The 12,105-nt window shown below is 37.3% G+C and overlaps 1 protein-coding gene across 8 annotated transcripts in view; it reads left to right on the top strand.

The window, feature by feature from the left end:
- LEF1 (lymphoid enhancer binding factor 1) overlaps window positions 1–12,105 on the top strand; it is a 122,208-nt gene that overhangs the window by 75,583 nt on the left and 34,520 nt on the right. For 4 of the 8 annotated variants that reach the window (XM_015450728.4, XM_005555635.5, XM_015450729.4 and 1 more), the window contains exons 4-6: window positions 4,570–4,702; window positions 10,134–10,224; window positions 11,917–12,000. In XM_015450728.4, the coding sequence (XP_015306214.1) occupies window positions 4,570–4,702; window positions 10,134–10,224; window positions 11,917–12,000 (308 nt within the window). The remainder of the gene's footprint in view (window positions 1–4,569; window positions 4,703–10,133; window positions 10,225–11,916; window positions 12,001–12,105) is intronic. The other 4 variants (XM_005555637.5, XM_005555639.5, XM_074040270.1 and 1 more) reach the window with 1 other exon arrangement.

Raw genomic sequence — 12,105 nt, 5'->3', positions numbered from 1 at the left:
GTATTATGTGGGTAGGTTGGCCTGATGGTGATTTGCAAATTTAAGAAAGGGTTTCAAGCTTCTCCCTGAACAGCCATCCTTGATATTTTCTCCGTTTTCTTTTTCTTTTTTTTTTTTTTAAGTATCTACTGTTTTCATCTTTTCTTTGGCTCACCCACCAATCACCTGCCTGAGATTAAATAATGTGCAGTTGGAATCAGAAACCAAAGGGTTTTGACCTCCTACTGCCTTGTGAGCTTAAACAAGTCACTGAACCTCTGAGCAGAAGTGGAGAATTTGGGGTGACTTAGGGCTGCCAGGTATCTTGTAAAGCTGGAGTACCCGTGCATCCTGTTACCCTGGGATAATGAAACAGAGCACACATTAGGACTACCTGGTGATTCTTAGCTGGAAGCTAAGACTTACCTGATTGTATCTGTGAATGAAAAAACAAGGTGATTTTTATCCTTTTTCCCTCCTTCCCTCCCTTACAGCAAGATGTGTAGTAGGGAAAGCACCTGAGTAGAAATAGGGAGACTTGGGTTCTATTAAGTGAGGTACTTACTATGTGTACAGTACCCAGCACAGAGTAAGAGCCAAAAGGATGGAATTTCTCTGCTGCTTGATTCCACTGTATTGGGCAACCCAGGGGGTTCATTCCTATTGTACTCAAAGTGTCCCTGTGTTACTGGAGTTGTGTAGTGAGCAGCGCTGTACTATTTTGTACAGTAGTCCTGACTTGAGCCATCCATTCCCTGATGACCTCTGTTTCTCAGCTTCCAGTCTGTAAAATTAAAATATGGAGCTAAAATAAGCTACTAAATGTACTTTAGGTTTCTTAGAGCTTAAACATAATACAAAGGCATATTCTTAGATACATACTTTCTCCTATCACCAGGTTCATTTTCTTCATAATACTTGATGCTGCCTTTTCAGATTTTGCTTGTCTTTTTTTGTCCTTTAGATATTCATTGTTTCCAACACCCACCCTCTGCTGCTTGATCCCACTTCCAGAGCCCCAGAAAGTAAACTGCATGAGTTAGAGACCTTATCTGTGTGTTGGTCATTGGTGCTAGAACAGTGCTTGGAACATTTTAGGTGCTTAATAAATACAAATGCACACGGGCATGTGTAACTCTGCATATAATGTAGCCACTTAATTTGTCTACAAACACTTAGATAGTTGGTTGATTATTCTTCCCCTTACCTACTCCCCACAGGAAAATACATACCACATAAATGAATGGAATTAAGAATGGTTATACTGGCTGTCTCAAAACTTAACCAAAGTAGCAGTGCCAGGGTTCTCACTTTGTGTGTGCACATAGTGTCAAGGGGCAGTAACTCCTGAAATCAGAGGAAACCCGCAGATTTGTGGGCTGAGGACTCTTGACCGTGATGACAATGTGCCACATATCTGCAGTGTAAGTTGGAATCCACTTTGTTCTGTTTATATATGTAGTGGAGATGGGTGGTGGGAAGCAAACCATAACCCTTGGAATTCTGCTCACACATGCTATTGAAATTTCATATTACTTTCATTATTTGGCCACAAAAATGGACATAATCCTTGTTGGCTTTAACACACCTACTAGTACTGCTTTTGCTATCCATCTTGCAAAATATAAGACAAGGCCAGGCTTAAATTAAAATCCTCGGCTTCTTATCTCCTTCCCACAGGAAAGCAAATCTGTGTTGAAAACCGTAAAATTAAGAGGAGAGCAAGGATAGCATAATTTAGCAAAAATTCATGGCACCAGATTCTGAGCTGTATGACTGGAGGGATAGGTCAGACATTAAGAAGATGCTGCCTGCTAATGCAAGTTCCTTAAGGTGGTGCTCTGGAAAAAAGAATATATCCAGAAGATTTCCGCAGTGTTTACTCTTTATAAGTACCCTAAGAAAATACCTTTATAGATTGTTCGGCAATTATGCTTATTTATGAGAATTTCAAAATGAAACTAAAAGCTATTATTCTAAAGTATATTTGAAATCTATTCATTTTAACATTTGGGTGTTGAGATTTATGTTTCCATTTTAAAAAGAGTTTATAATAACCTCCTCCTATCCCCATGTCTACCCACCCCCACTTCTAGCATTCTAAATTCCATGTATTTAAGAAGCTTATTCTGTTATTTGGAAAACTGCATCATTAACACTTGAAAAGCATTAAAAGATTTGTTTAACCTTTTACACATTTATATGCATAGATGTTTGTGCTGAGGTGTTTAGAGAAAAATCGTGTGGCTTTGATAATGGCGCTCTATTTAATATATGCCAAGAGCTATATGAGCTATGCAAGTTTTGCCATTAATGAAGAGCTGATAATTATAAAATAGGGAAAATCTAGTATGGAAATTGTATCATTTTCCAAAAAAAGTGTGATTTTTTTTCCTTTGCTTTTTTTTTCCCCCCTGTAAGTTTTTTTTGGATGGAGGTTGTGATGATAGGGTATAAGGAGAATTACTAGGGTAATTATTTCTAATTTTCCTGAGGGGAGTCCTTCCCATTGGAGCCACATATTTTTTATGCCTAATTTGTAAAAAATATCAAGTTCAAAATTAGTGTACATCATGGGTAGAGCCACCATACACGAGTGTTTTGTGGGGGCCCTCTTAACCATTCAGATATGGACTTACATTTTAAGCAGTTCACATTGTGCAGTTTTAGGCACTTCCTCAAATTTTAAAAAAAATATGAATATTTGCTTCAGGAGAAAACTGATTCCACATGCGTTTTAGTCAATAATATTGTAAGATCTTACTAATTCAAACTAATTATGATGAAGACATGTCTGAACTAGTGAATTGAGCATAATCTGCTCAGTTTCTCTTAAATTCATGTTACCCGTTAGTACAGTGTTTTCAAGTAGAGATTTTCCTGCAACTGCTTTAATTATTAGATTAGTTTAAAATCAGAAACAAACACCTTTAACAGGTATATAATTGCTTGGAGTCCCTTTTTATTTGGTGGAAGGGTTATTGGGTCTCTTTAAAATGATCCCCCTAGAGAAGTTGTTAATGGGTATAAAAATACAGTTAGATAGAAGGAATAAGTTGTAGTATGTACAGTAGAGAAATTGTAGCTAACAATAGATTATTAATAGCTAGAAGGGAAGAATTTTAATGTTCACAGAACAAAAGATAATGTTTGAGGTGATGGATATCCCAGTTATCCTAATTTGATCATTCTACCTTTTATACGGATATCAGAATGTTACATATACCACATAATTTCTATAGCTATGCCATATCAATAAAAATAAATAATAAATAAATAAGTGATTTTACTAATTAGGTTAAACCTACTTAAGTCTTCTTTATATTTTTTAATTACTTAGTAAGCACTTTTGGGTTGGGGAGGAACAACCTTAACTTTGTAACCAAAGTGATCACAGATTTCAAATTGATGAAGTCCAATTAGATAACTTGAATTAAAATGTGTGACTGTTGACTTCCAAATTAACAATAAAATGTTTGCAAACAAGTATAAGACATATAAAATGTGTTAAAATATACAATTTTAACAATTAAAAATATTATTAAAGCAGTATTTCAGTTGGACATGGTGGCTCATGCCTGTAATCCCAGCACTTTGGGAGGCCAAAGTGGATGGATCATGAAGTCAGGAGTTCAAAACCAGCCTGGCCAACATAGTGAAACCCTGTCTCTACTAAAAATACAAAAAGAAATTAGCTGAGTGTGGTGGCGGATGCCTGTAGTCCCAGCTACTTTGGAGCCTGAGGCAGGAGAATCACTTGAACCCGGAAGGCAGAGGTTGCAGTGAGCTGAGATTGCGCCACTGCACTCCAGCTTGGGCGACACAGTGAAACTCCATCTCAAAAAAAAAAAAAAAAAGGCAGTATTTCATGTTATGCAGTTCAACTCAAGATTGGAAATTCCTTTTTATCAATTAATATTTATGGAAACTAGAGAAACAGAAGATGAACTGAGGAGGGCTAAAGCATAATGGCTAGTCGTGTTTGATTGACAAAGCTGTAAAACTTGAAAGAATGGTGTAACATGGTTCTTAAAGATGTACAATGATAGAATTATGAATTCTATAAGCTGAGGGGATATCAGTATAGGAAATTTATATTTATTGGGTTTAAAAATTTGTCCTTCAAATTGGCAATATTTATTCATTTATTTGCTCATTGAACAGTTTTTTACTTTTTGTGCTAGACATACGTAATGAATACAAATGTTGTAAAACATTCATAAATTTTGCTCTGATTCGCTCTTTATTGACTTAACTTGAGAAAATAATCTAAAAGAGAGGGTAAATAGATGTGTACCGAAATTCATGCCATATGGAAGAGTAGTGATCAACCTAAATCTCTGAAGAGGCACTGGTGAAATAACTGATAACTCATGAATATCAGTGACATATTCATATATTTGAGAAGTATTTACCATGGAAAAATTGAGAAAAATTCTAAAAGAGACAATTCCACTTGTCCAGGTCTGAAGGTGATTCTTGGGTTATGTCGATGACTGGTTACGGCTGCTATGTGATTTTTTTTTCTTTGGGAGAAAAGACTGGAGCTGAGCATCCATATTAACTGTTGACCTTGTGGTTACTTTGCAGTCAAATAAAGTGCCCGTGGTGCAGCCATCCCATGCAGTCCATCCTCTCACTCCCCTCATCACTTACAGTGACGAGCACTTTTCTCCAGGATCACACCCGTCACACATCCCATCAGATGTCAACTCCAAACAAGGTGAGAGTCCCTGTCTTTCCCAGCCTTTTTTGCTAAATGAAGAGCCAAGTCTCATCAGCCTGAGTGACCCTCCGGACGCCGGTGCTCCATATCACTGGGTGGATCAGAATACGTTTTTACAAGACAAGAGTAATTCATTTGATAGCAATTCTTTAGAAACACACAAGAATTTGTTACATGTATTATTCATTATTAAAAAGCAGAAGAAAAGCATAGCAGGGCCACAGGTGACAGCTTTGAAAATCTTTCACTCACTATGTAAACCAATAGATTGTGCAAATATACTAAAAATTCAGTACTCTACAATATTTATTTATTGCAGCATGTACAACATGTTGATGCTGGTAATTTTAAAATAGGAATGGGGAAAGTAGGAGATTTTTACTTCAGATGTTATTCTTTTGAATCTCTTTTGGTTATTCCATTATATCCCTATGGTGTTTCATCTTTTGTTATTTACCAGCACTAGGTTACATATTCTAAATAATCATTGATGTATAAAATCTCTATTTAAAGTCCAAGAATCATGAATCTTATTTTATGCCTCTGTATTAATATTTGCTTCTACTTTGTTTATAGAAAAAATATATAGTACAAGAGGTCTGAAAAATTAAAACATCCTGTTTCTGCCTGATGTGTGCGAGTACGAGTTGGGAATAGGATGGAGAGCTCTGGTCCACCAAGCCTTCTGGTCCCATCACTCAGGGCAAACCTCAAGGGTGGATTTGCTCTCAGGATAGCTCGTTCCTCTTTGCATGCACATGCACACTTGGACTTCATCAGGGTCTTTGAAAGTTCAAAATAAAAGATTTTAAAAAAAGTGAAGGCAGAGAATGTAAAGGGGTAAAATTTGTCCCTGCCTACATTTTACCCTTTTGTCCATCCCTTTCTAAGACTTACAATGGATAATAAAATTTAATGACTGTGTGAAAAAGAGTGGCATAGAGGCTGGGTGTTCTTTCCACTACTGGTGAACACTTCTAGATTAAGTACTTAACGCTTTCATTTCCCTTCATTGTTAAAACAGAATGCTTATTTGAGGACTTAGTTACTAGTGCACTAGACTTGAGTAGTCTGAGTACTTTGAAAAGGTGAGAATCACTTATACATACATTTCCAGGTTTGCCTCTGTTTTATTTTTTATCCTCAGTCCTTCCTCCACCCTGCTTCCTTTAATCAAGAGCCTCCAAAAAATTAGGAATGTCCAAGAGTCAGGTCTATGGCTGTATAGTGAGAAAGGGAATTAAGATAGGGGTCTCAGGAAGTAGGCTGAGTTTGAGAGGGAGGACTCGTCTTGGTCGTGGTCATGGTGAATTTGAAGTGTCTGTGAGATACCCAAGGGGAGACAGGAGGTAGGCCACTGAAACGTGTGGGTCTCCGACCAGCGTCCGAGCAGGGTGTGTACGTCTGGGAACCTATTTAGTTGTTAATTATTTCTTTATTTAACAATTAAATAGTGCTTACCCTGTCCTAGGTCCTGTTTGAAACTCTTTGAAACATTAACTTTTTAAAAAGAATAATAAATCAATCGTAGTTCAGTAGTTTTTCTTTCAAGAATAATAGGACAGTTCAATTTTTTTAAAAAAGTTAAGTTTATAACTGGCTCTCAATTGCAGTTATAGTTTCTCTTCTGTTTCCATCTCTTACTGCCACCCTACCTTGTTTTGAGTAATTGTAAGTTGTATCATTGCTTCTCAAACTTTTTTTAAACAAACTCTCCAAAACTACAGAGAAGGGACTACTGGTCATCACCAGAAGTTGTCTGTTTGCAGTTTCTTCGGTCTTTATTTTGTTCTAAAGATTGGTGTGATTTTTGTATTCTGGTCTATGCACTATTTATGCTTGTTTTAATATAAAGATCCTGTTTTATCCCGGGCTTTGTGTTCCTTATTATCATGTACTTCTGGAGATATATAAACTCCACTTTGAAAAAAGCACTCACTTTCATGATACTGAGTTTGTATCATTCCAGTTGGGTACTTTTGTTGCGAAGAAAATAAGCTTTCTAGATCTCTTGCTTTTAATTCTTTTTCTCTCCTGCCTTTTGGGATATATCATGAGCTCAGCTGGTTAGCGCATGATGGTACTGAGGCCAGAGCTGCTGGTTTCAAAGATGGTAATAGACTACTAGTTAGCTGTATCTTTCCCCAACCCCTCCACCTCAGCCAGAAAAAAGCAACCAAAGAGTATCATATTCACATTTTAACCCTAGGTAGAACTATCGCGTAAATATAAAATGTTTGCCAGCAGAACTCGTTCTCACTGGTGGAAAAACAACTCCAGGTTAATTTTCTATTAGGGAGCACATTAGTTTTCACGCGTGTGTGTGTGTGTAAGGGAAAGTATGTTAATGCCAATTTTCTTATTATGAGTCTGGTAAAAATATCAAAAGTAAAGCACTTTTAGGAAATCCTAGGTTTATATGTCTGTTTTTATCTATGTGTTACCCATTTTATCCTTACAATCGACAACAAATACTTATACTTTTGCACCAGGCACTTTTCCATAGTACATATATTAATGCATTTATTCTTCACAACAGTCCTATTTTGATTTTATAAAACAGTAGCAATTAAATAATTTCCTCAAAAATACATAGCTAGTGAGCAGTATATCCATATAGTCTGACTTCAGTATTATTTCACCTATGTCTATAGAAGTTACCTATAAAAGTTTAAAAATCTTAAAGGCTATGCTGAGTATATCCTCCAGCACATAGTAAGTGTTCAATAAATACTAGTTGAATAAATGATGTGAAATGGGCTGGGCACAATGTGGTTCATGCTTGTAATCCCGGGTACTCAGGAGGCTGAAGCAAGGATCGCTTGAGGCCAGGAGTTTGAGGCCAGCCTGGGCAACAGAGTGAGACCCCCCTCAGCTCTAAAAAAATTAAATAAATAAAAAACAAACTTAAAAAAAATGATGTGAAATGTGTCTTCAGTGGCATAGTAGTTGGTGGAGAGACACACACTTCTGAGACTCTTTGGAAATAGGATTTTTAAAGGACGACGACCTATTTAGAAAACCCAGATCCACTTTCTGCTCACATGACGTAAGCTACATCATGTATTTGCATGTACGTGCCAAATGATTGAGGATATTGACCCAGCATATGGAATGGGTCTGTTTTAACACTTCTGACTTCACTTGTTTGTTTGTTCAGTTGGTCAGAAATACTAACTGAGAGGCTTCTCTGCAGAATACCATGGTTTGATACATAAATTGGTAAAATGTGATCTTTTTCTCCAAGCAGTATATAAGCTCATATAGGAAATCATTTGCACAGACTAACTAATAAAACAAAATGAAAAGCATCCCAAGTACCACATTAAAAGTACAAATAAAAAACTTGTAGATTCAAAGGAAAAGATTTCTCAGAGCTGTAAGTTAGAGAAAATTGCCTATGAGAAGAACATTTGAAAGAAGAGTAGAATTTCTATAGATAACAGTCAAACGCCTAGCATAGGACCTGCCCTCTAGCTCCTTCCTTCTTCCTTCTAGCAGGCCGGGCCCAGTGGTTCATGCCTGTAATCCCAGCACTTTGGTAGGATGAGGCAGGCGGATCACCTGAGGTCAGGAGTTCAAGATCAGCCTGGCCAACATGGCAAAGCCCCATCTCTACTAAAAATATAAAAATTAGTCAGGCGTGATGGCACACACCTATAGTGCTGGCTACTCGGGAGACTGAGGCAGGAGAATTGCTTGAACCTGGGAGGTGAAGGTTGTGGTGAGCTGAAATTGCGCCACTGTACTCTAGCCTGGGTGACAGAGCGAGACTGTCTCAAAAATAAAATAAAATAAAATAAAGTGAATAATTCAGGTGGTCTGTGACCGCTACGATTTTCAAGTACAGAACATTGAAATTTTTACTAAGTTTCTAATGTTTTTCAGGGTTGGTCAAGTCGTATTGTTTTGATTTTGTTTCCCCCGCGACTGAGCAATCCCCTTACAGACCCTGAGATCTGGGGTGGTATCTGGATCTCAGAGTTAAGGGGACAGCAAATTGAAAACCCACCTCAGTGATTCTGGTATGTCAAGAATCACCACTGCAAACTCCCCCACCCCCCAAAAATCCTAAGGTAAAAAATTTATGTTCCGCTATAACCAAAAGAGTCAGTATTTCTAACAAAAACAATGTTTTAAATAAAGGAGATTTGAGACCATTATTTTAAAAACAGCAAAACATGAGATGATTTAAGGTAAGCCCTCTCTTGAGAGATTAAAGAACGTTTTTTCCTTCCCACCTACTTTCTGTAAGAATTGAGAAATAGTTCATTCTAACTTCAAAGTTGAATTAACACCAACTTTCAAGACAGCACTTCTTGTCATTCCCAATTTGAAGGCTTTTAATATCTTTAAGATACAAATGAAATTCCTAGGCACTTTAAATAGTAAAAAGCAGAATATTTAAGAAACATCTTCCACGTACTCGTCTGATTCCACAGATTAGCCAGTATGTGATATTTACAGTCACTAAACATATAATCTGAGTGTTAAACCTTGGAATTTGTGCTTGTATATGGAAATGGTCTTTTAAAGCCATCATTAGCTACGTGAAGACACATCTGTGGCTTTTTTCTGTTCTGAATCACTTTCCCCCAAAAACATTGAATCTAAGTTTTTATATTTTACATTTTATGCATTTGTCTTGTCATTTTTTTTCTTCTGTACGTAGGGTAAGGTATAAAGGGATGTCACTTGGGACTAGGATTACATATAATCTTTAGGTGGTTTTCACAGTTTCAGGGCAGTGTACTCCAGGGAGTGTGAGCTCAAGAACCAATTTGGTGGCACTCTCATTTTCTGTGGAATTCAGCTAATCCAGAACAGCTTGACCTTGCAGCCCAGAGGACTCAACTCGATGAAGAGCTTAGACAGAGACCAAATGAATCATATCAAGTGTGACCATTATGGGGCTGAAGATGATTCCTTATTAATCTTTGATCCTCTGAGATGTCACATTTCTCAAATCTGTGTGTCCATAAGGGAACCAATAAAAATACAAAAATGGCAATTTACCTAATCCTTGAACACCATGGCAAGCCATCTACTTATGAAGGGCTCTCATTTTCCATTCTACAAAAAAAAAAATGATTCTCATTCTATACAAAACAATTGTCTACCATTTTCTTAAATAATGTGAAATATTGAGGGCAAAATAAATAATTTAAAAGTCTATTTTGATGATTGTATTACTAGCAGCATCTTTACTCCTTTTGAGTTCCTTAGGATAATACTGTCTGAAGGCCCAGTTTTCCCAGATGTTGAAATCTTGAGAAAAGCTAACAAATTGACTCCTGTTCTTTGGCTCTGGTGAATAAATATTGTTTCATTCTGAACCTTAAGTTTGAATGGTATAAAACATGTTGTTGCGTTTCTGGTTAAATATCCTGTGAATGTGCAAATAATACCTCTCTGTTCTGTTTAACAGGCATGTCCAGACATCCTCCAGCTCCTGATATCCCTACTTTTTATCCCCTATCTCCGGGTGGTGTTGGACAGATCACCCCACCTCTTGGCTGGTAAGAACCTTGCTGTACCCTTCAGCCAGGCATTTGAACACATGTTCCTCCACTTTGCATTCATGGAAATTAGATTTATGAATGGTAACACTTGAGGAGTTGAGAAAATTTCATAGCAACAAGCAAGGTGCTAACTTTATTCATTTTTCATTTAAATTTAAAAGATTAAAAAACATACAGACTTTGAAATGGATTGATCTGATTGCTAATATGGGTAGAAAATGACTGTAGCATTTGCTTTGAAGCTTATAGTTTTATGGATTCCATTTGTGGCTTTGGGCATTTGCTATGCCTGTACAAAGTTAGTACTCAGTGTGGTTTTTCTTTTCTAGGTTTTTTTAATGAACAACTTATATTTTTCAAAAATGAATTTAGACACATTTAATATCTACCTTTGCTTGTAAGTGGGCAAGTAAGGTAAATGACAAAAATAACTAGAGAGAAATTCAACAATATAAGAGCATTTTGGGGATGTTAATGAAGTAAGTGTCCAATTTGAGTTCAGAGTAGTAAAAAACTGATTTGGGGGCCTTCTTTTCTTCTGAATATAAATGCTAATGCTCTTTATTTTGTTGTTTATTTCTAAAAATATGCTTACTGCTGCCTCCAAAATCTTATCAATTATGAAGGTGAAGGAAATATATTTTGGGAAGGAAGAATAACATAGTATAGCCTATTTTTATTATTTTATGATTAGCCCACAACGTTTCCTCCTCCCACTCCCATACTCTCTCCACTCTTCCCTCCCCAATTCTCACTCCATAGAAATAATGCTCAACTCTAGCAATTGTTTCTCTCTTTTTTCCACTTGACTCTCTATGTCACAGCCCCCATGTCATTTTCCCCCATCTCCCTACCTGTACATCCTTGCATTAGCCTTCTTCAGCTAGGAAGGGTCATCCTGCCATGGACAGTCCAGCTTTCTGTCTTTCTCTCTCTCTCTCTCTCCCTAGCATTACATCTCTTAGTCAGTAACTGCTTGAATTTAATTGATTATGCATACACTTTCAAACCTAGATCAATTATTCTGTCTGAACTTAGCGACTTAGGGGCAATAGTCCTGTGCTGAATTGTACCACTGGCAGCTGGAAATAAAGTCTATGTAAATGAAAAATGAGAGATGTAGAAAGAACACAGGGAAAAATGGACTTCTCAGGGTGGAGAGAAAATAATTCCAGTGAATTAGTCTTTTATTTCTTGACTTTAACATGAATATGGGGGAAAAGGTACAGTGTTTTAAAACTGTTTATTTTTATATAAATATACAATTTTATTTTCTTTCTTCCCTTGCCTGAAATTCTCAAATATTCAGATAAAGAAGTCACTCAGCTCCTTCTCTGAAGGGAATATTTCACTGTTCTCAGGGTTCTGTTATATTCAGTAAACATTTAAGTGCTTACTTTGTTCAAAGCATTAATGGGATTGGGAGAGGGGATGGGATAAAAGAGACATAATTGGTGGCCGGTTTGTTTCAAAATTGAGGGTGGGAGATTTCTTTGAAGGCAAATGACGCTTTGATTGGGTGGAGGGTGAGGAAGGGGAACGGTTACATATCTGAAACAATGCCGGGGTCTGTAATGCTTCCACAAGATTCTGTTTGAATATCTCCCTCTTCTCCCCTCATCCAACTCTTACTACTGGTTGGTAACTCGTGTTTTGTCATTGATGGGTTCCTTTCTTCTGTGACCTCAGGCAAGGTCAGCCTGTATATCCCATCACGGGTGGATTCAGGCAACCCTACCCATCCTCACTGTCAGTCGACACTTCCATGTCCAGGTAGGTGGAGGTGGAAACCGGGGCGCTCGAGGACAAGTTGCTCTTCTCGTGCTTGCATCCTGTGCGCCTCTGCTTGCCTTTTGGTTGGCTAGGAGGGTGCATACC

This window comes from Macaca fascicularis, chromosome 5 (genome assembly GCF_037993035.2).
Source record: "Macaca fascicularis isolate 582-1 chromosome 5, T2T-MFA8v1.1".
Classification (NCBI taxonomy): Eukaryota; Metazoa; Chordata; class Mammalia; order Primates; family Cercopithecidae; genus Macaca; species Macaca fascicularis.
The sequence above is the reverse complement of the archived record's forward strand: the minus strand, read 5'-3'. Positions and strand labels throughout refer to the sequence as shown.